The 21581-nt window shown below is 44.2% G+C and overlaps 1 protein-coding gene across 1 annotated transcript in view; it reads right to left on the bottom strand.

Annotated features, from left to right (window-relative positions):
- Positions 1 to 1572: 1572 nt before the first annotated feature.
- DDHD1 (DDHD domain containing 1) overlaps positions 1573 to 21581 on the bottom strand; it is a 91105-nt gene continuing 71096 nt past the window's right edge. The window contains exons 9-13 of the mRNA XM_090034387.1: positions 19344 to 19425; positions 12280 to 12429; positions 7539 to 7791; positions 5815 to 5997; positions 1573 to 2600 (exon numbers count right to left, since the gene is read on the bottom strand). Coding sequence (XP_089890513.1) covers positions 2428 to 2600; positions 5815 to 5997; positions 7539 to 7791; positions 12280 to 12429; positions 19344 to 19425 — 841 coding nt within the window. The 3' untranslated portion in view covers positions 1573 to 2427. The remainder of the gene's footprint in view (positions 2601 to 5814; positions 5998 to 7538; positions 7792 to 12279; positions 12430 to 19343; positions 19426 to 21581) is intronic.

The raw sequence follows: 21581 nt of genomic DNA, 5'->3' as shown, positions 1-21581 counted from the left end.
AATTTTGGTGGGTGGCGACTCACCCCAACAAGAAGGGTCCAGGTTCTCACATACTGACACCTTCTCACACGGGCCTATATAAATCACTGCCAAATCTGAAGAGGCGTTCTGGGACAGCAGTTCATTTCCGCTGAATCACAAGGATTAAAGAAAGGAAGCTCAAACCCCTACATTTGGTAATGTTTAAACATCTTCAGTAGCGTAATTTGCTAGAAGTGATAAAACGGCTAACCTAGAAGTGCTGAAGAACAAGCGATGCACGAGTTGGAGCTGAAGGTATTTTCTGAACCTTCTCAATGAGCTCTTACACATCTCGGAAAGAAAAGGGGAAGAAAGCATCTGGACATTGGAAATACCTGTGATGAAAAGGAAAGTATGTTTTAACCAACGCAGGTGTGTCAAATGCATTTCTCACAGACGGCCGAACTCTGTTTTTAAGGTCTCTGGGTCCATCATTATCCATCTGCTGAGGTCAATGGGAGGTTCTCCAAAAGAACAGGGTTAACACATAGCCAGGTGTAGCAGCTAAGCTTTATCTAGTGCCTTTATGGAGCACCCTGTCACAGCACCCAGCGTCACCCAACGGGAGAATAGGCAGCCTTCAAGACTTTGGCTTTTTCCCCCTTCCTTCCCCACTTCCTCCTCTTTTCTTTGGGTGCAGCAGGACAAACTTTATCCAGAGGTAGATAAAAGCTAAATTATAGTGGCTTGGCTTTCTTTCACTGGCGTGTGGTAAATCACCAGCCCCTTTTACCTCATGGTGACTAGCTGGTCTGTCCATACCCTTTTTTCTTCTCTACAGCCATCCTCCTGCAACAGGGATCACTCTTGGTCCTTACTCTCTCCTACCTCTCATGCAAACAATGACACAGCTCACGGTCACGTTAAAGTGCAATCAGCTGGCTTCCGAGTCGACATTCACAGCATCTTTAAAGGAGGGGAGGGGCGCAAAGTTTTAACATCTCACAGCCTGTTTCAGGAGATCAGGAGACTCAAGCAGATGTGGCTTAGAGTTGATACTGGGCTCACAGCTATTTATAGCCAATAAAGCTAGAGGCTCCCCGCTTCCCCGCCCCACAAATTAAAATGCAGAATCCAGTGCCTAGGCCATGAATTTGATGCTTCTGCTCCAGGCCCTGAAACATTTCGTCATCCTAGAAGTAACCTTTCCATGTTTCATTTGAAGATTGTTTCCTCTCATTGTACCATTCCTCTCCTGGCTTCTTGTGAACGAGACCCAGCTGCAACTGCAATCCTTTAAACTGAAGTCCCATGAAGAGGTCTGATTTTCATAAAATATTGGCACAAGACCTCTTTAGTTGGATTTTAATAAAACACACTGTGCTGCTTGCTTGTGTTGTCCCTTCTGTAAGTCTCTGAGCTTGATTTTCAGTTCCCATCTTTCCTCTCAATACGGTGACCGCACCCTTATTCAGCAGTGGGAAAGGTAATGCAGCTGGGTCACTCCTACTGAAATGTAACCCGAGGCCAGAAAGGCCTTCGCTTGCCTGAGAAACGTGTGGGGCCTGGTCAAGCAGTTACTTACCTGTGAGAAGAATATAACTAGTGTCATTTCTGTGAAACCACAAATATTTATTTTCAATGAAAAAATACTGAAAGTGTGCCACAGTGTCCATATATTCATCTGAATAGTACAAAGATATGTATTTCTGAGAAAAAAGTCTTAACACTGTAGAAAATAAATGTGGTTCTTAAATTATGTCAAAAGAAACCAGTAAAAAAAGCCATGTTTTATACACTGGAATAAAATGAAACAATTAGTCAGAGGTAATAATAAATTATAATTACAGTATCTCAAATATTTGTTTCATGCTTTTTCAGCATTAGTTTCTAAAGTTATGTGTAACATACCCTTGAAGTTAGCAGTCAAAATGGTCTTTCAATGAAACTGTGAGTAACATGTTGTGGATCTGAGTAAGTCCTAAAAAAATGACACCACTGGTTGTTATTTACTGATACATAAAACATAGGGAACATGGCAGTTTTAGGTTTGTATCCAACATATATTTTGTTAATGGAAGTTAATTTCATTTTAGTCAGGTAATCTTCATACTTTAATGAACTAAACAGCAATTATGGTCAGTTGCAAGTATGTTACTCGAGCACATTGCACCAACAATGCTCGTGTGATGCTACAGACTGTAGTGACGTTTTGTACAATCAAAATGACAAGAGCCTGGAGTCATTTTAGGGTCTAATTTAGCACTGTTTGAAAGTATAAAGTGCTTTTAAACGCAGATCACTTTTGCTCTTTAGAAACAGGGAAAAATCCAAACATGCACTTAAACCTGAAACCTCCATGCCTCAAATACTGTATTTTAAATAGTAAAACGTCAGTTTTGTGTCATTTTTTGCAAAATTTCCCCAATCAAAAAAAAAAAAAAAAAAAAAGTAGTCAAATAGGGCCTAAATTTGATTTGTGTCGTTCTCTTCTTGGTCTTGTTTATACATGAAGGTTAACAGGAAGAGGGCGATATCCAGAGAGGACCAATAGGCAGTGTGTGATGTTACTGCAGACCAGTATCTGCTCTCCACAAGACCTTCCCTGAGTTCAAAATCAATCCTGTGCTCCAGTTCCACTAGAAACAGAACAAACAAATGAAAAAAAGAGTCAGTGTTCGTACAATGAGATTTCAACAAACCCACCCACGTTTTCCCCTCATTGCCAGTTTGCAAAATACCCGAACCCTAGAATCTACAAACGTTATCTAACCGCGTGCACACATGCGCAATGAAGACGCACTGGTCAAAACTAGTGAATCCCTCATGCAGAAAATGCTAAATCTGGGGAGAAAAGTTTTAGAACAGCCTCTTTTTCCCTTGTATGCGTAAATCAATAGCCCCTAGAGTCTTGCAACAAGCACGAGGCCAAGATTTGCAGAAACGGCTGGAGCGGAATTGGCTGTTTTGCTCTTTAGGGCTCCAAGCAGAGTCATCTGAAAATGGCTGGGATTTTAGGAAGTGGTCTGGAAACCCCCCCTACCAGCTCTTTAAGTGGGGTTGGAAAGGTGTTATATAGCTGTGATAGTCCAGGAAACACAGAAGCAAAGATCTGTTGTTTTTCTGTCTTTTTGACCGGCTGTACAGTTGGTTACCTTCTTTGTTACGATCTATGAATCTCTGAACATCTACGGAGAGATGTTCGAAAACTTTTCAGGCACAATGTGTCTTTTCTTCAGGTCTCTTTAAGGCATCCTCAATTAGGCGTAAAAAAACAATACAACGGATCCCATGTCCCAAGGCCCTGCTAAAATCTGTCCCTACACACCAAACCTGTTCTCTGAGGTCTTGGACACGCATTCATTTGTAGTGCTACAAAAATAAGGCGCGATGCGGGCGTGCACATCTGCGCAGCCCCTGCCTGGAGGGCTACCAAGTCGTCCCAAAGGCGCACTGTCCAGGCAGGGAGCGATAGGGGGCTGCTCCTTTATTCCCGCTCCAAACCCGTCTGTGAGCTGGACCATTGGCAGCAGCCCACCCCCTTTTCAGTGAAGGGGGATAGGCTGTCGGGGACCAGCTGGCAGCTGCCACCAGGAACGACTGTGAAGACAATCCCCTTGGGTTGGAGGGCTGCTCTCCCCGACTCCCCCCCGACCCCCTCTCCCCTGCTGCCTGGTGGCAGCGGGGGCTGTGTCCAGCTGGCTTCCCTGGACAGCTGAGAAGCAGCACGGGAGCTGTGACGGCAGCAGCTCTGTCAGGGAGCCAGGCACTCCCTCCCCGCGTCCCAGGGGGTGCTGGGAAGCAGAGCCCTCGAGGACGTCCCAGCTCAGAGACCCCCTTGCAGCGCTACAGAGCCCCTGCCTGAAATGGGAACTTGAGAGGGGCAGGCTGGCCGTCCCTGAAATGCTACAAACAGCCTGAACATGCAGACGCTTGCTTTTCATAGCATGATCAGGGCATATACAGCAGCACTGCAGAAAGCAATGGGTGTCCCCAGGCCTTAGTTTCTTGAAAAATATTTCAAGACTTTCCTTTTCTTTTGAGGGCACTGCAATCCCATATGCAGCAAGCCACACCCATCCTTGCTGGGCATTGAACCGTCTTAATGGTTAGCATATTGAGATCAACACATTAGCAGAGATATTCTTTTCCCCCTGAAAAAAACTAAATGGACTGACAAGCTAAAATCCTAATTAGCGCTAAGAAGTCCCCCTCCTCCCCCCATGCTCTCCTGCCCTCTCAGGGTCTCTCTCAGATGTCCATCTTGGCTTAAAGGGCACAAACCTTCAATGTCATTCAAAAAAATTTTCAAAACTGACATTTCCACAACTGAGACATGAGCAGCCGTCACATTAACATCTAACTTGTTTCCAAGAGCAGGGAAGAGGAAAGACAGAGCCTCCCAACTCCTAACCAGAGAGCAAGAGCATAACCGCAATCATTTCCACCAGCGCAGAAGTGAGAATTCAGTCAAATTCCTTTAGTCCTTCTGCAAGAAGAGGGCTGAAACATTTCTCTTTCCATCTCAGTCCCTTAGGATTCTTGCCAGATCCAAATATAATCCAAGCGCACAACCTTTCAGAAGTTAATACTTCAGCCACAAATTGCATTGCCCCTTTGCAGCTTGCCAAGCCTAGGCTACGGGATCAGCTTCTACAGACCACAAGAAGGAGAGAGGGCAGCAGGGCTCAAGGGGCTGAGCTCCCTGAAAAAAGCCTCTCCAGAACAATAATTGTTATGCCACTATGAATAAATAAAGTCAAGACTGCCCGAAATGATGATTCAGTTAAGTTATCTGCTGAGGGTTACTCTGAGCTAGGGAACTGTGTGATGCATCATGTGGACGCCATCACAAGACGCAGCCCTTGGGACCGGACTGCAACTACGGGGGTCTGATCCAAAGTCCAGGCTGACCCTGACACCTGCATTATTCAGGAAAGGAAAAGCCTCGATCTCAGGTTAATTTTAAATGTTGAAATAGTTAGAAGTGAAACAACGGTCTGCTGCTGAAATAAGGAATCATTGGCCGTGTCTACTCGAGATGCTGACGGCATAGTTGTTACGGTGCAGTTCTTTAGTGCTTGCTGAAGTACTAGATGACTGTGCTGTAATCAGCATCACTACGCAGTACCGTCCTGACATGGTTGCCTAGTGACACTGACTGCACAGTACCGCCTTACTACGGTGCAGTGGCAAGGCATCACGGTTCATGCCTGGTGACACTACTGCGCAGTAAGCACCTGGTATAAATGAGGCCACTGAGAAGCTCTGGCTGTTAGGTAAAATCAGATTTCTGGATGGTGAAAACCTTTGCAACAACACGCACTGAAAACCTTCTCAAATTATGTCAGGATCCTGAACTTCGGCAGAGGAGATGCTTACTTCCTGCTGAAAACTTGCTAGCATTTTGTCTTGCATCTCAACCATCTCTGCTTGAGGCAGGACCGTGTCCTGATTTGCATTTTAGATACTTCCAAGAAGACCGTCTCAGGCTTGCACACCTAGCAGAGAACTTTCAAAAATCATGAGCTGGTTTTCTTTGAGGCAGTTTCTGCTGATTTTTTTCCCCAGGGAGATTCGAAAGACTGTTATGGTACAGACCTCAGCACCCAAAATTCTCCAAAACATACAAACCATTGAAAGTGCTGGAAATAATTCCAAAGGATCTGAAGCATGGGAATAGATCCACTTTTCAGCATCTTAAAGTTACCCACGACACAATTTAAACAGGGGCACATGTTTGCTGTTATTACATACATATTTCCACCCTTCCCCATCACACACACCCAGCCAACCAAGTTTCCACTTCCAAGGGGAGGCTTGGTTGGTACGGGTGCAGCGCTGTGTACTAACATGTGGCATCGAGGAAGCCAGAGCTGCTGTGTGGGAAGGCCGGGGTTCCAACAGTAGCGCATTTCTTGTCTTCTCCCTCTGTCACTTCTTTGCCTGTCTCAGATGTTTGCGAGGTGGGTGCAGCAGATCGTCCAAACCTTGAAAACAGCATCCCCCCAAGGCCCTTCCCGATGCTAGCAGCTCCTGCATTCAGCATAAAACACAACAGGCATCGTGCCAGTTATATCAAACCTCCAATTACAGGCAATGCAACGCCCAACAATTACAGCCGAGCAACAGAGGAAGAAAGACACTAGTCAGGTTTCTCCAGGGTAGGAACAGCTGATTTAAGTGACGTGGACACTCGCTGTCATGACACTTCGCTCTAGTGTACAATCAAAGGTTAAGGTCAGGAAGTGTTGCAACAGAAACAAAAATAGACCAGAGCAGTTTTGGACAGAGAGTCCAATCTTGAAGAGGTCATATTTTAAATTCTGTGTGTACAAAGTCTGAGCCTTTTAAAAACCCATCTCTTCTGCAGTACATTCAGTATGACTTGTGGTACCACCTCTAGGAAAAAGTCCCAGTTTTTACCTATAATGTGAGAATACGTCTTTCCTCAGTGTGCGTCATGACTGAAAGGGGAGGACTGCTGCTCGGGAGGATGTGCGAATGTTTAAAGACCACTTTACAGATGGGACATTTTTCTCCTGCCTTTGCTGCCATCTTGTGGATAATACATGAAAATCATATTCAATAAGATCCAAGTTCAAACATCACTGTTCTCCGAGACGAGCAACATAATCGACCTGGATTAGACTGATATATTGCAGAACATATACATTTATTCCTTAAACAGGAATGTGAGTTTTAATAACATGTTAGGGCAAACATTGACAGCAGGCTACTTTGCTGAACCTTGTTCCAAGTTATTATATAAAAATACAAATTTTACAGGCCACAGTTCAGCAAAACATTTTGGCACGTGAGACACCCCAGTGAAACTAAAAGAAACTGTTCACATTTTAAAGTGGTGTTTAAGCTGGATTGCGATGCCTAAAAGAAAGGGCTTAAAGACTTCCTATCAGTGTTTTGCATATAGAAACGTAGGCTGTTATCTCACGTTAAATGGTATCAACACTTCTTGTTATTAATCAGGAATGTTCTAGAGACTTGCAAATACTATACGATGCGACGCCAAAGCAAGTATTTGAATTCATGATTTGCAACCTGAATAGCATTAAAGCATCAGAATGAAGCATTTCCGTTAAGGATGCAACAAATAAGACAGGAGTCAGTAAAAAGAAAATCTCCACAACTCGACTGTGATGTCTATAAACTTTCCTTCCCCTTAAATGTGAACTTGGATTTACATTCGTACAGAGCCGGGCAATTATTTTGGGCAGGGGGCCACCTGTTGAGTTTTGGCAAACCATCAAGGGCCACATGACAGGCAGCCAAGGGTAGATAAATATTAGTTTTCTAAATTTTTTAGGGGCCCCGTGGGCAGGATAGAATGGCCTGGCGGGCTGCATCCGGCCCATGGGCTGCATTTTGCCCACCCCTGCATTACCAGTACACATATACATATGCAAGAGTACACGCTCATGCCTTTAACATCAGAAGGGAGAAAAATAAAGCTTTGTATGAAGACATGGCCCCCTTAAAAATAAATCAAATTGCTACTGAATGAAGTTCAACAGAAAAGTGCTGTGTATATATACACAGACTTAACGAGCACCTACCTAATATACTTGCTTTGCCTATATTTGTTATAGATTCCCCATAATGGCGTCGAACCATGACTGGCGAAGTGGTCGGGCTCGATGCAGTCGATGCGCTTTCACTCTCGGTGACTGAGGTAGGTTCTTTCGTTGGGTTGAGAAAACTTGGCTTCATATGCTCATAAGGTAGTGGATTTGCAGTGTTATACCAATGAATCTGGACTGGCGAAATGTTGCTGTAGTGCTTCAGAATTAAAGGTTCTAGTCTATAGGCCTATAAAGCAAATTCAGAGAAGAAAATCTTGAGCAGCAACAAAGACCGAAGATTCAATTCACTCGCTAGCATGGAGTGCTCTTCATCCTCAAAATGGTGTTACAGCTCACTCGATACATCCTCAGACTTCTATGGATGAATGTATAATAGCAGGAGCCCAATTTTACAGGGTTACGTGGCTGGCCCCAGGCAACAGGTTGAGGCAGCAGAGGTCAGAAGGAGATCTGAAGTTCCTTGCTCCCATCTCTCAGTTAAAAATAACACGTGGCCATCAAATATGTGTCAAATCAAATCTCCAGAAAGTGGCCAACACTGGCAATATGCTCTGGCCTAGGTTCATTTTTAATGCCTGGAAGATTATGGTGTCCATACATTTGTGTGTTTATCTGCAGCTCTGCTCAATATATTCAAACACTGGTAGAAGGCCGTTGCAATCCCGCAGAATACTAATCGTTTCTATACAGATAAACTACTACTACATTTTGAATCAAATTGTCAAAAATGGGCAACTGCTTGCACAAATCTGAATGCGTATTGTTTAGCGATCACTGTGAAAATCCTGCCTTTATAGGCTTTCACACACTGCCTACGTCAGCAAATGCAGATGTTGTTGATGCCGTTTAGACAGTGAGCTTTACAAACACAGGCCGTATTAACACCAAGATTCAAAAACAGGAGCTGCAGCAGAGGCGACAGTAAGTTTTACCAACTTACTGGCATTCCCTCGCAATTCACTGCTGAACAAGGACTAGTCTTAGGTGACCACAAGTGAGCTGGAGAAATCTGGGCTAGCTAGAATCAACTGTAGGTGGATACATAATTGCTTTAATCAGGACAAAGAGTAGCTGCTGTATTTCCTTGCATACCACACATCCCAAATAAGACACGCACCTTATTTTGGGCAGGCAAAATGAAGAAAGAAGATTTTTTCCAGAGTCACAGGTGAAAGCTGTTTGCATGGCATAGCGGGGAGTCTACTTGTCGGCTCACTTGCCCTCCCCTGGAGGCTCAAAGTTAGAGACCTGTTTCACAAGGACTGCAGAATTGGCAGCAGCTTCTGGCTCTGATGCTTTAGAGTGGACTCTGCCCCAGCTGCATGCCGGCCCCAAGGGAAGAGAGAGGCACAGCCCCTGGCAGTCATTACAGCATCCTCATGCTTCCACTTGGATGCAGAAATCAGCCTCCACACTTAAAATGTGCGCAACAATTTTGGGGGGAAAGTGTGCATGGTACGTGAGGAAGTATGGTGTTGATGGATCACTGTCACACTGCCAGGAGATCTCAGCTGGTTATGGGTCTGTCCTGGGCCAAATGTTTAACATTTTGATTCGCAACTTTGATGCAGGAAGTAGGAATATACTGACTAAATCTGCAGGTGACAAAGCTCTGAGGGGGCTGCAAACATTGTGCAGGAAAGGACTAAGATTAAAAGGGGTCTCAGGGCTTGTTCACACTGTTTCAGTAGCAGGGCTGGCACTGAAAGACCTGGCCCTCACCCACCAATGTCTACTGACCTGCTGCACATCTGGAACCAGTGAGGTTGCTCGAGGCTCATCTCCAGTGAATGCTCTTGGGCATGCCAGAAAGTGTAGGCTTGAGGGTGGGCAGAGACAGGCCCAGACCAACCTCAACTGTGTGCTTCTGGGTAGGAGCGTGTCTGTACGGCAGGTAGGCAGGGTGTGCTAAAGCCCTGGGCTGCTGGGTCTCGTTATCAACACAGTGTCAAACAAGCCTACAAGGGGGTCTGGCAGGGGTCTCAAGGATCAACCAGTGCAGGATGCCCTGTCCCGAAGCCGTCCAAGACAGATACCCATCCATTTTTGAACACCTGCCAACTTCCCTGGTCAGCTTGTTTCAATGCTTTACTGTTCTGACAGGTAGGAAGATTTCTCTGAAATCTGATTTATGCTGCAGCATAAACCCATTGCTTCATGCCTGCCCTCTGTGGCAAGAATAGTTATTCTCCCTCTTTTTTAAAACAGCCTCTCAAATAATTGAAAATTACCATTATTTCCCCACTGTAATTTCCTTCTCCCCAACTTAAAGCTACTTAATTCTCTCAACTCTTCTTAGAGCTGCCTGATTTCAACCCCTTTGTTATCTTTTCCCTTTGCTTCTGGATGATCTGCAGTTTCTCCACATATTAACAACAGTGCATACAGAATCCAGAACTGAGCATAATACTCCACCTGAGAGCTCACCAGTACCAAGCAGAAGAGTATTATCATCTCTCATGCCTTGCATACTGTATTTCTAATGCAGTCCAAAACTGTATTTGCGCTTTTTTTTTTTTTTGGGGGGGGGGGGGGGGGGGGGGGGGGGACACGACACAGCATCATAATGCCAGCTCAAGTTGAGTTGATCTACTGTAAGCTCCCTCAGCAATACAAGCATGTAACCAGTGATGCCCCATTCTGCATTTCTGCATTTGTTTTTTAATCCTTAGGTCTAGCAACTTATGCTTGTCACTGTTGAATTTCATCTCGTTGTCTAGAGCCCAGTCCTCCAATTTATCAAGATGCTTTTGAATTCAAATCCTTGCATCCAAAGTGCTTGCAGGCAGTGCTGTTTCATCTGCAAACGGATCAGGAAGCTCTCTACTTGTGCACCTAAGCCATTAATCAAAGCATTAAACAGCACCAGACCCCTGTAACATTTCACAAGACCCACCCCGCCCATCTGACATCAATCCATTTATAGCTACTTTTTTGCTTGTGTTTATTCACCAAGTTTATATCCACCTAATGCTAATTATCTAACATCTCATTAGGTTTACTTGTAAGAATGCCTTGTGGGACTATGTTGAAAGTTTTACTAAAGGCCAGGTGCATCAGGTCCACTGCATTCCCTTCATACACCACACTAGTTGCCCTGTCAAAGAAGGAGATCAAATTAGTTTAGCATGATTTCTTCTTAATGAAACCATGTTGACTGCTAGTAATCTCCTCCTCCTCCAGTTGTTTACACATTGGTGTAATCTCCTTCATTGGATGCATTCAAGGAGAAGAATAGGCATCTATCTAGGATGGTTTAAGAAGAGTAAATCCCAGGTTTGGAATAAGTGGCCTTCCATCTTTATCATGTTATAATCCTGAAAGCATGAAAATTTGCAGCCTGAATCAGATGTGTGGGACACATCCCAATTAGCCTTTAATAGTGCTTACATATGTGGAGTTAATTAGCAATTAACCTGAGAAGAAAATCTAGTGTAGACATACCATTCAGGGTATGAGAAGCCATCCTATGGTTTGTGTTGGGGTAGAAATGTGACAACTGTGGCTTCAAGTCAGCAATGCACTTAAGTATGAGCAGTCCATCCACACTTCAATGACACAATTCAAGTGTTTAAGGACTTGGTTGAATTTTAACCTCTAGGGATTTAAAAACAGATGACTGGTAGGAAGGAGCAAGGCAGAGTTCCACAACCCTTTTTACAAATGGGCAACTCCAGTATCCTCAATTTTGTTCCATGGAGTGGAGGCCATAGCCTCACCCTCGGGGATATGTGCTGGGTTAGGACTAGAGGGCAGGCTGGAGTTCAGGCAAGAATTCAACACAGCAATTTACTTAAAAACCAGTCTGTAGACGTGTATTAGCATGCCGACAACACTCGTCTCTCATATGCTTCCCATTAAGAATTTCATACAGAATTTTCTTTTTGTATGCCAAAGGATATTTTTTGAGCATGCCTTACTAGCTGCTTTGTAAATAGCCTGTTACAGTGGAATTCCAGATCAAAAGCAATCCTTCAAGAACCATCACCTACTGATCTGTGGGCATCTGGATTTTCATTACACACTTACTTCCAACTCAAGCCTTTCACTTTTCTTTGTTTTCGTAGACACAGAAATGTATTCTGCACCTTCTTTGTCCTATTTGTTTGTAGACACAGCGTTACTACCTGACTTCCAGCCTAACGTCCCTTAGCACTGTAACCACCTGGCAGAATTTGAGCTGTCATGCAGGCTGGAGATGTTGGACCAACTCCTCAGATTAATTACACTGGTACAGATGAAGTCAGAAGATATTCAGCACCAAGGAAAGGTTTAAAAAAAGAAATGCCAGCCATGCACTATAATAATGCAGAAAGCCTAACGCAGCAGTTCTGTCACAGAAGTTTCAAAGTTTTAAGTGGAAAAAGCAGCTTCTTTTGTGCAGCATTACATAATCAGTATATTAGTGGTGTTCAACCTACGGATCTGAAATCAGTCTGCTCCTCACTAAACCTTGCCAGGAGAAGAATGTGTGTTGCACAAGCCACACACTTTATTCTATGTTGCTAATTCATTTTACAATTATAACTGCTAAGAAATTGGTAGAGGATTGTTGGAAACCTGTTCTGCAAAACTGTGTGCATTCAGAAACATACCCAAGTCGATGCAAATACTCTGAAAACCATTCCTTATATATATTGCTTGCTTGGCCCTAAATCTGCTTTATTTTAAATTATTCCTGAGGTAAAAGTGTGCAACTACAAATAAGACTCACCACTGGATCTGTTGGATGAAAAATGTTTAGCAACCGGTTACAAATAGTTTTGGGCAGAATGTGATCTTGACTTCCAGTGTTCCCTGGGCGGATGCCACGCAATGCCAAAAACACTGCTAATGGAGATCCCATACAGAAGAAATTCTCAACCTAAGGAAATATTTCATGTGTATTAACAGATGGAGCAAATGTAACTTTTTCCACATATACCGAGTATCGCAATATCTCAGTGGTACTTATGTATCCATCAAAGTGAGGAAGACCACACTGCAATACAGGTAAAACTTCCACTTCCCTCAATTATGATAAAAAAATTACATGTTATGGTATCATACAATGTAATAAACATTTTGGAAAGCTGCACAGACTCTCAGGTTGGTACGATGCATCAAATGAAAGAAATGTGAACACTAATGGGGGTGGAGTGAGGACGATGTTTTTTGAGAATACTAAAGAAAGAGGATGGGTTCGATAAAACTGAAGTTTGATTTTCTCACAGAACTGCTGGAAGCTTACTACAATTACTTAACTTCTGTCTAAGCATACATTGCACAGACAATGAAAGAAGCAAAAAACCAAGCTGCATTAAAAATAAAGAACAAATGAATGAGCTACCTATATCATATTTGGAGTAACCCCAAGTGTTCACCAGCATTACTCCTCTTCAAAGCACGTTGCAGGAAATAAACATTTGATAGTTGGAGAAAAAACCACCAGAGACCACCCTCCATAGGACAGAGCAGGTTTAGCACAAGTAGTGAGTTTGTAAACTGCCATCATATGGATCAAAGCTCCTGCAGGGATGGGCTATAACAGGGATCAGGAACCTTTTAACAGCGGCAAGGTTTGCTACACCGGCTGACGATTTCCTCCCCTCCACGCCTCCCGGTTTGCTCCCAAGAGACTCAACAGCCCGCTCAACAGTCTTGGCCCCCTCGTCAGCCTCACACCCCTGCCTTGCCCCCTGAAAGATGCTGCCTTGGGGGTGTCAGCACTGCCAGGCGTACGGTGGTTAAATGCAGCAGCTGCCGCCAAAGGTAGGGACTTTTTTGCGCCTTCCCACTGCATCTCCCACTGCTCATCTCCCAGAGGCAAATGCAGCTGAATCTCATCACCAAGAGCAAAGGACAAAGGTAAAGAGAAAGGGAGAAAGGCAGTGGCTGCAGTAAGGGGGACAAGTCAACTCTCACGGCTGTTGGCTACACTGATGCTTCTCTGCACCAGCCACATCTCCTATAGGAGTGATGAGGCTGTGACCCCCCCCCACCTCACCAGCTGCCCCATACCCCAGATTTATTCTCTGCAGGCCAGATTCAGCCTGTGGACTGTGCTTCACTGCCCTTCGCTTATACTGATGTTGTAAAAGGGACTGGTTTTGGCATGGAGGAGACTGTTCAGGTTCAGCGGCGATTCAAACTTGTAAACCTGTTCATGGAAAACTGGACGGAAACAATCAACTGGTCTGAAGTAGGTCACTGCACATTCATCACCGATCGTAACTTTTGATCATTAACAGCTTGTTTTGTATTCAGCAGTGACCTAGCTGCAAATGGATTTGTAGAGCATTACAGGTCCTTAGACATGCAGTCCCCTAGAAACATCAAATGGAAAACTCAAGTCAAGTAATTTTTACCCTTAAGAGAAAACTTTGTTAAATTATTATGAGAACGTCACCATAACGTTCATGATAAGCTCACAGGGCACCACAGCAGAACAATTACAAGGGCAACACCATTCAGCAGACAAGAGAAACTGCAGCATTTTTGTTGAGTGCTTATGTTTAACACTTGGACTCTCGAAGCGTCTTTGCTACGTGTCAGCTCAGCCGTGTCAGGCGAGACTGGAATAATGCTCTGGTTCATACAGACTCCAGCACGGCCCAAGACATTCCTCCTCCTTTAACTTGGCACGGGTATCGCACTTCAGAACAAGACTTTTCCTTCAACAAGAATGTTCTTTCCAAGATCCATTTTAAGAAAGAACTTGATTTTTGTTGTCAAGCTAGCCATCTTGCAGAGCACAAAGCACTCTTCTATTTTATAATCAAGCTCTGCATGCACTCCTATACTTTCCAATTTGGACACAAGCTTTTTTTTGTCTTCAAATATAATACTAAAATGCTGTGACCTTGGAATATAAGAAAAATGTCAGTAAATAATTCTTTGAACTATTAAGTCATCTTGAGCCCTGCTAATAGGATATACCTGTATTCCAAGCCCCGAATACAACATTGTTCTACCCCAATTTCAGAAAGAAACTGTTATGACTGGCGGGTAGCATGATAGCTAATACTCAGAAGAAATTTCAGTAAATTCAGCTGACGTGAAGTACAAACTAGGCAATGCTTTCAGAAGGCGAACAGCTCCAGCACTGAGATGTGAGGTTTCTTGGCTCCTTTTCTGCTTTTCTTGCCGACTTGCATTGCAGTGTTGACTCCATTTTCCTATGTGCCCAAGCCTTGTAATGTGGTTCTCCAGCCCAGTTAATGCACGCAGGTTAAGGATGTGGTATTCAACACAAATGGTCATAACCGATATCAGATGGCAAGTCTCCCAAGAATCAAGACCAGTCCTTTCACAAGTTAAGTCCGTTAAATGGAAGAAGTAGGTCATATTTTTTTTAAATTGCTACACGATGAAGTCCCATGAGGTCAGAAGGCTTTAAAACCACTGATTAAATTTTGATACGCTTTTTGCTGAAGCAGGAATGAGTACTATTACCTATCTGGGTGCAGCACTGAGTTTTCAGTGTGGAAGTTTAGATAAAGGGCAATAATAAAAACAAATCGCTTTCTCCCCAAAGATCGATTCTTAAGACACCTATGAATAAGAAGATAACCTGAATTACTGGTAAGGAACAACACAAGAACATCAGGTACTTTGGCAACAAATATCAAATCACTGACATTTCTACTTGAGGCTTTATGCAGTCCTTTCACATTGAACGAAGAGGTAAATAAGAAGATGAGCGGGTGATTATATACCTCTCAGTGAGTGAATGGGTACAGGTGAGGGGGCAGAGAGACATGCTAAAGGGGAGAGGTTAAGAGGGGAAGATGCAGATCACTACAGATTATGTGCATATACGGCCTTTCATGCAAAAGGATCCTGAAGGTCTTAATGTTCTCAGGAAACGCTCCAGCTTCCGATAAAGCTAGCCACCTCTGGAGTGTGACCTACAACCTTTAAACTGTGCTATGAACACCATGTAACCCTTGAGGGCAAGATGAAACTCATCATCAAGAGGGATTTAATTGAGTAGATCTGTTTTGAATCACGGTGGAGTCCTGATGTCAGCAGTTTAAAAAGACTCTGCTATTCTCAGATATGGCTGCATTTCAATGGTCCATGCAGTAATTCCTCAATGTCTTGTAAACTGGCCGTGAAGTCTGTCAACAGCACCGACATCTCTGGACAGAAGGTGCTGTGTATAAGTCAAGAGTTCAAATACCAACTGGAATTTATCCACGAAGCCAGAGTCAGCTTGCCCGTCTCTCTTTTGCGAAGTGCCAGGGAATCTTGGAAACGCTTGCATCGTGTTGACAAGTGAAATAAAATAAGCCAATTACCAACTCTAGGGTCAGGAGCAAACAACTTGCCCTTCTCTTCTTCGCTTAGTCTGTCATCATGCTGCTGTCTTCACCAACCACCAAGTAGGAATACAGCAGGCATGCTCCAGTGCCATACAGAAGCAGCGCTACACCCTTCCTACAGTTGCATATATGCCTCAGATGAGAAGCACAGAGTATCCTTCCTTCTCTTCCATCACGCAGACAAAGCCAGTACTAGGGTGCACCTCCATGAGATACCAGTGGAGGTACAATGAGACAAAGCATCAATGCATTCCTGTCCTGATCCCACAGGGACTAACCCCAAGATCACAGGGCCTTAGCGGTTCCAACATTTTGGCCCTTGGGGGAGGGAGAGCAGGGAAGAGCCTACATTGGTTGCCAACACCGTGGCTAGGTAAAAGTCAGGTGCATCACCCAAAAACCTTCCAAGCCTTCTGATATTCCTCCTCGAGGAGCAGGAGCTGCACATGCCACTTTCTTCCACATCAAACTGATTAGACCTAAAGAGCATTAAAGTAGCAGTGGCCACACTTGTCCATCAAAGCACAGGCTTGCTCAGTCTTGATTTAAGGCCGGATCTCTGCATAGCACCAGATGAAGAACTTCACCCAGCAACTTGCGGTTGAACAGGACTATATTCGTATCAAAGTACAAAGCGGTTACTTGGCTGCCATCATGTGTCCGAGCTGGACTGATCTACTGCTGGGAAATTATATTTCAGTAAAAGAGGACTTGCTTTCGGTGTAGGCCCTCTCTTCCTCTTGGACTGGTCACCGTCAGAATAAAGGTGTTCAGAAACAGATGTGGTAGGTGAAGTAGATACAAAACCCTTACACGGCTTATTCAGCTTTCTTTTAGGATGAGGAAAAAAAAAGAAGATGCAAGACAGTGAAAAATTACTTACTAAGTAGTTTTTTGTCATTGTCCTCATTTCACTGCCTTCCTTCCTGCCCGTTTTAGAGCAGCAGTTGTGGTAAAACATTGAAACTGAATGCAAGTGGTCTGTGAGCACACCTGAAAGGCTCCCGTTTCCTTGCTGCTGGTGATAACAGCATGATGCCATTTTTTGTCTGATAAGGAAGAGAAGGGGGGAACCACGGAGCATTTCTGTACTTAAAAATTCGGTGTGGAATTTGCAAACCCAGGTGAGTCCTCCAGATTTTAAATGGGGATTGTCAAATTCCTAGGACTGGTATGTTAGCCGGGGGGGGGGGGGGGGGGGGGGGGGGGCACGCATCTAAATCAGCCAACAGGAAACATCAGAGGGAGATGCCCCAAATCTCACCTCTCTCCTAGGCTTGGTCCCTTTCCGCAGCCCTGAGGTTGGTACCTGGGTAAGAATGGGATTCACAGCTCAACTTCCACATGTAAGGTGCCTAAATGTCCCTTCATGTACAGGCAACTGTACACTCCAAGATACCTTGTGACAGCAGCCACATAAAACCTTAGTGGTTAGAGCAGAAGCCCAGGAAGTAAAAGACTTCAGTTCTATCCCTTCCTCCACCTGAAAGCATTCAGGCTTACAGCTCCCTCCACTCAAGAGAGTGCCCTGCCCAGCAGGCGAGAGGCGAGGCTGGGTTGATGGCATCTTCATCCCCTCCTGTGGAAGCTGAATCACTATGCAAGAAGGAATGCAAGATTCACAGGGCCAGAAGGAGCATGCCCAAATGCAATGTGGGAGTTCATCCTTCTGCTCCCTAACCACTAGGCTATTGCATCAGTTGCAATCATAAATCCCTATTCCCCCATGTTTTTAAATGCGAGTGACCCCAGGTGGTGAGCTCTGCACCGAACCTAATGCTATCAATGTGCATCAGGCACACTCAGAACACACCTACTGGACTGGACCCATGAGAACTTAATCACATTGACTCCAAGTTTGTGAATCACGATTGGCTTTAGGCATAAGATAGGCACCGAAATACTCTGCTTAGCACCTCTGTCCATGGGGAGCAGCTAGACTTCAGCTGTGCGAGTCACCGGTGAACAGTAAGGCAGCATTGGCTGGCTAACAATGACAAAAGCACCTTACAGACTATGCTAGGGGATGGCATATTTAAATTATATTCTTACATATAAGCACGGATCAAACTACCAGGAATCCATTGTTTAAAGAAAGACAGAGAAAGACTGGTAGGAAGCTACTATTGTAAGGTGTGAGGTAGATGAAGGAAGGGAGATGTTATAGGCATGTCAGCACAGGAAGAGAATGACAAGAAGACTGAGATGCCAACCACTTGGCTCCAGTATGTCTAGGAAAACAGATCAGGAATGAATGGACTGAAGGCAAGCAAGGACAGTAGATGATGTTCTTGTGTTTTGTGAAAAATAAGCTTGGCATGCTTGGGGATTTGGGGTTAGATTTGATCCATTTCTGGAAAAAAGACGCTTCAGATTAAAGACGAGGTCATAACAAATCTAGGGGGATAAAGGAGCAGGAGAGAGGTTCTTTGTCAGCGTCACCTGGTTCTACTGAAACCCGCCAGCGCGGGACAGCTACAGTTTCTCCCCAGGTAGCCCATCTACACGTATTCTGATTAAAGGCTTGTCACTGTAACTACTCACTGGGTGAAGTCATTAACACATGCTGTAACAGCACAACCTAACATACAGTTCACTTTCATTACAGAAGCATGGCCTGTTCACTTAACTGCATAACTGCTACAGGCCCTTGGATTTTGTATAAACATTTTATCCGAACAACTGACGTGGTCAGCCAAATTCATACAGTATCTAAATTCCACCTCAAGTTGCACTTTAAGGGCGAGATACAAAAAGGGACCCGGTCACCTAGTTATTAAGGATATAAATGAGTAAGTAAGTTTGGAGATTTAAGGAATGAGATGTTGTTAACATGGGGGGGGAGGGGGGAGGGAGGAAGTGGGAGGAAATGGGTCACATTTTAAAAGGTCCAGTATCCCAAGACATTGAACAACCATTAACAAGTGCATCTCATCGGAAAACTGAAACTCTCCTCTTTCCAATGATATAAAGATCCAGTTACCAACCTTTTCCGAAATATCAGACAATGGCTGTCCATTGCTTGAGAGCAAAACCTTTGCTTTGTGTAGTTTATGTCAGTGTAATTTGGGAGAAAAATGCCACTTCAGAGGAAATTCAACCTGGCCTGAAGTTGTTGAGAGGTGGATTAAATGGCAGAGTAAGGGCTGAACTATCAAAGGTGCATGATGCATGTAGTTTAAGAAATGAATGTCACCACCACATGTGGGTGAAATATGCATGCAGTATTAACATAATGCACAAAAGTTACATATATTCATATATACATTATAAATTTTGCACTAATGCACAGAAATTACATGGGCAAATATCTAATACTCTTACATAACAAAATATGAAACAAATTGCACTAAAATAACCTTTCAGGAAGAAGGAAAACCAAAGTCCAAGTGGAGTATGCCATCGAAAGCAAACCTTTACAGAAACAGCAACAAACATTCATTCAATAAACATCTTTCTTGGGCATACATACCTTAAATTTTAAGGCAGGTACTTTTGAAATGGATACGCTCGATGCTTTCAATCCGTGTAACCTCTCTTCTATCTCTCTCAATCTAGAAAAAAAGGGGTTTCTTTCTTAGGTATAGTCTGTACAGAAGTGGAGGGTTCCCCCTTTTAAGCCAGTCTGTTAGGCAATTTGGGGGTCTTTGTAGTTGCGTTAGCAGGAGAAATTGATGATGGAGTCGAGGATTTCTTTTTTGCAAGACTGTTTATTTAGGAAGAATGTACGTAACGTCCAGTTTCCCTGAAGACAGGAATGGTCAGTGATCACACAGCAGGAGACGGTATCCTTTCCACAGTCCCAAGCCTCTTTCCAGATACCACTTTATGCAGAAGTGCTCACTCTCAGCTTCTCCTGGGGTCATACTACAAGTGTGTTTCTGTCTATCTTGGTTTTCTGGCTGCCTTCTACAGTGTTTTTCTGCTCCCCTCACACTGCAGACATAGATGCACTCAAGCCCATTCCCCATCCCCACTGGTAGCAGATCCTGGAGAAACCCTTTGAACTGTATGGCCCTGACACTATGCAGGGATGCTTGTCTAACCCTTAAAAGGGGGTTTTCCATGATTTCAGCTATCACTAAGTAGAGATCGTGCCCTCCATTATCTTGACTGAAAGGTGGCCGTCACACCCCACAGCATCAGTAAAGACTGCTTCGTTATTGTTAGCCCTTGCAGCACAACACTAAATAGTAACCGATTTTATTTCCAACTATTTTGGAACAAATGAGAGGTACAACAGACCTACTGTGCTTTGTGTCATCCAGGCAAAACATATGCACTGTATTTACTCAAATCCAAGATGAGGCTGCACCCCCCCATTCAATATATGGAAAAAAGCCCCTCAATTTGGATTTAAGAATGGGGTGAGGGAGTCGGAGTGGCTTGGAGTCAGAGCCATAGCTGTTGCCCCCCCCCCCAAAGTGCCCCCTACAGCCTCCTCTGCCCTTTGCCTCTCCACTGCTGCTTAGCCTCAGTTGCACCTCTGGCTCTGGCCCTGCTCTGACCCAGGCCGTGGAGCACGTGGCAGCTCCAGCCCCTGCCCAGCCAAGCAGCAGTGACAGTGGTAATGGCAACTCTGGCCATGGGTCCAGCTCTGACCTGTGGCTGGAGGAGGCAGGCGGCAGTGGGCAAAGTGTGGGAGGAAGGAAAGCAAGAGGTAGGGGTCAGTCACTTCACTCACCCTCACCGGCCCCCTCTGCTGCAGCAGGGCTTGCGGGGGAGGGGAGGAGCTGAATTTAAGAAGACTCTTCATTAATTAGATTCTAGACATGGAAAATTATAACCAACATACATTTTCCATGTCTAGAATCCAATTACTGAACAGCTGTCTTAAATTCGGAGTGGTCTTGGATTTGGGTAAATATGGTATTAGATTGGGCACTTTCTGTAAGCAAGACTCCCGAGAGAGCCCTGTGTTTTAAAAGGTATTACTGCACCATAAGTTGATAAAGACATAATGATATGGACTGATCTCTCCCTCTGCTCGAGACAGCTCATTTCATAATGAGAGGTATCCAATATTGTAAGCATGTATGCTACAAATGGGAAGCTAAAGACTCCGGTACAATTTAGAACATTTAAGAACAGAATCAAACAAACTACTCCAGACACAAGCATTTTCAAAGGCCCAGCAATAACTTTAGTAAGACTACAATCTTTGAAATTCAAAAGTTACAGAATGCAATTGCGTATTCCAGATGAGCGTTCACAATAGCATCAAACCGAACTGCACAGCTCAGAAAGCAAGAGAAAGACTCTTCTCTTTATTCATCAACGCATACGTCAGATTTATCACTTGGATTGACCTGCGAAACCCTGCAGCATGTTTGCTCCTGGCTAGGCTACTGGTGCTGAGCGTTAGGATTTGAGGTTTCACCCGTCAAATCCTAACAACAGATGAAAGGGGGCAAAGCCTGGTATTCTTTCTTTTTTACATTCCCTCAGGTGGGTCACATTATTAGGAGATCAGGTTATACTGCCTTGCAGCTGGTCAAGTCACACTGCACCCAGTCACTAACAAAATTTACACACCTTACACAGTAAAAGGCTTCATCCTATGTAGCTTCTGCCTCAAATCTTTGCAGAAGTCCAGACACTGGTAATGGAGTATCTGGCAATGTGATAGGTGCCCTCATTGCTTGCCTTACAGCCCCCTGGGGTTTTTGGGAAGGAGGGTCAATTGACCCTCCTGAGCTGTCCTCATCAG

This window comes from Crocodylus siamensis, chromosome 2 (assembly GCF_052110815.1).
Source record: "Crocodylus siamensis isolate JL-2025a chromosome 2, ASM5211081v1, whole genome shotgun sequence".
In the NCBI taxonomy this organism is placed as follows: domain Eukaryota; kingdom Metazoa; phylum Chordata; order Crocodylia; family Crocodylidae; genus Crocodylus; species Crocodylus siamensis.
This window is presented reverse-complemented; position numbering and strand designations above follow the sequence as displayed.